At 35.1% G+C, this 1,884-nt stretch overlaps 1 protein-coding gene across 1 annotated transcript; it reads left to right on the forward strand.

Moving 5' to 3' along the window:
* The first annotated feature begins 431 nt into the window (after window positions 1-431).
* Window positions 432-1,496, forward strand: LOC149252544 (putative LRR receptor-like serine/threonine-protein kinase At5g48740). Its single transcript, XM_089456685.1, has 4 exons — window positions 432-466; window positions 572-764; window positions 881-1,013; window positions 1,139-1,496. The coding sequence occupies exons 2-4, from the start codon at window positions 583-585 to the stop codon at window positions 1,406-1,408; spliced, it is 585 nt and encodes a 194-aa protein (XP_089312811.1). The 5' UTR covers window positions 432-466; window positions 572-582; the 3' UTR covers window positions 1,409-1,496.
* The last annotated feature ends 388 nt before the right edge of the window (window positions 1,497-1,884 follow it).

The raw sequence follows: 1,884 nt of genomic DNA on the forward strand, positions 1-1,884 counted from the left end.
TCTGTGATTAGAAATTCCTTGAATAAAAATCTTTCCATGTGACCCAAACCTTGTACAATTGGGAGGTGATAGACTCTTATATATATATATATATATATACATACATATATATATATATATATATATATATATATATATATATATATATATATATATATATATATATATATATATATATAACCTAGCTGAAATGCCTAATACAAAAATATGCCTTTTTTTCAATATACTTTAGTAAATATTTATCGATCCAAAAAATTAATATTTATAAACATATAATATAATTAAAATTAAAATGATTTTACATTAATAAAATCAATTTATAAATTAAATTTTACTATCTATTTTAAAGTTAATACAAACATTTCATAGCAAATTTCATAGACATTTGGGAATCTGAAGGATAATAACTACTCACCTAATTCAAATTCTTGAACATAGCTGAACATAGCTTTAAATGTGGCGCAGGGTAACTCTTTCAGTAATTTAACGCACAATTATTATTTGTGATTTAAACGCTGTTACAAAGGACAAATCATGTCTAACAATATACATCATCTATTTCTGTGCAAAGGACTCGAATTCATGCACGCGGGTTGCACCCCAAAGATAATTCACAGGGATGTCAAGACTGCCAACATCCTTCCAGATAACAATATGAATGCAAAACTGGCCGATTTTGGTATTTCGAGGATAGCAATGGATGGGGAGGCTTCACATGCTACAACATCTATGGCAAAGGGAACGCCTGGATACATCGATCCAGAGTATATCACACATATAACTTCCACTTTCTTTCAAATATTCTTCTTCATGATTCAAATTATTCGATTACTTAATGAGAGAAGAAGCAATTTCAATTTTGTTTGGGGATGTTTTACAGGTATCGACGCACTAACAAGGTGACTGAGAAGAGTGATGTATATGGCTTTGGAGTTGTTTTGTTTGAAATGATATGCGGCAGAAAAGCCGCAAATGAAAGTATGCATGAAGAGGAATTTAACCTCGTTGATTGGGTAATCTGAACAAGTTACAACATAGAATAACATTCAATTCCATTTTCTGCCAAAGACTAAGCGTATCTCATACTAAGTTTATGTTATGTGAGACTCGTAATAATTTTATTTGGATGTATAAACAGGTGACACCTTACGTGAAGCTTGAAAAAGCAGGCGCAAAAATCATAGACAAGAGGTTGGCCGGAAATTACAACTCGGAATCAATTGACCGTGTTGCAAAACTGGCGCTGAGATGTGTTGATGATAGACCAAGCTTCAGGCCAAGCATGACCGATGTAGTGGGAGAGATAAAAGATGCCATCACGCTTGAGGATGAGAATAATCCTCAATTTCCAAATCTGGAGGGGAATCGTATCCAATATGGAGATTCTCAAGCCCGCCCTGTCCGTTAGCTGCAAGATTCAGGTAAATCCGAGGATATGGAATGGGTTGACGACAGCTCCGAAGTGCGTCCATTAACGTGAGATGAGTGCAAGCTCATTGATATTACAGAGTACAGGTTTTAGAAGATGAAGTCATGGAGAATGAAGGTCAAATTTCTATATTAAAGGGATCATTCTCTGAAGAGTATTGGTATTAACAAAGCATAAGAGCATGGATTCACCATCAGATTGGCCTCTTCTGTCAGGATGTTAGTAGGAAGAGAAGGAGATACTTGTTTTTGACCGCTTGGCAATGCAAGTTTCAGGTTCAAGCACCCCTCTTGAACCATATGGAACTGAACAGAGGACTGCTCATCCTCTGCAGATTGATTTATAGTCATAGTACAGTGCTTACAACAGGAGAATGACAAGACCGTATAGCATAGAGTTCAAAATCCGCATACATGATACAACTTGGCAAGCATACAAGGATATTACGGGACTGA

The sequence above is a fragment of the Pinus tabuliformis genome, chromosome 7 (genome assembly GCF_031772625.1).
Source record: "Pinus tabuliformis cultivar Carrire ecotype Pingquan chromosome 7, CPIR1, whole genome shotgun sequence".
In the NCBI taxonomy this organism is placed as follows: Eukaryota; Viridiplantae; Streptophyta; class Pinopsida; order Pinales; family Pinaceae; genus Pinus; species Pinus tabuliformis.

What these genes read in the sequence shown, in the direction of transcription:
- LOC149252544 (XM_089456685.1), top strand. Translation starts at nt 583, where the DNA reads ATGCACGCGGGTTGCACCCCAAAGATAATTCACAGGGATGTCAAGACT. An exon ending in CCTGGATACATCGATCCAGA is followed by an intron (nt 765 to 880) that starts GTATATCACACA and finishes GATGTTTTACAG; the next exon opens with GTATCGACGCACTAACAAGG. An exon ending in AATTTAACCTCGTTGATTGG is followed by an intron (nt 1,014 to 1,138) that starts GTAATCTGAACA and finishes ATGTATAAACAG; the next exon opens with GTGACACCTTACGTGAAGCT.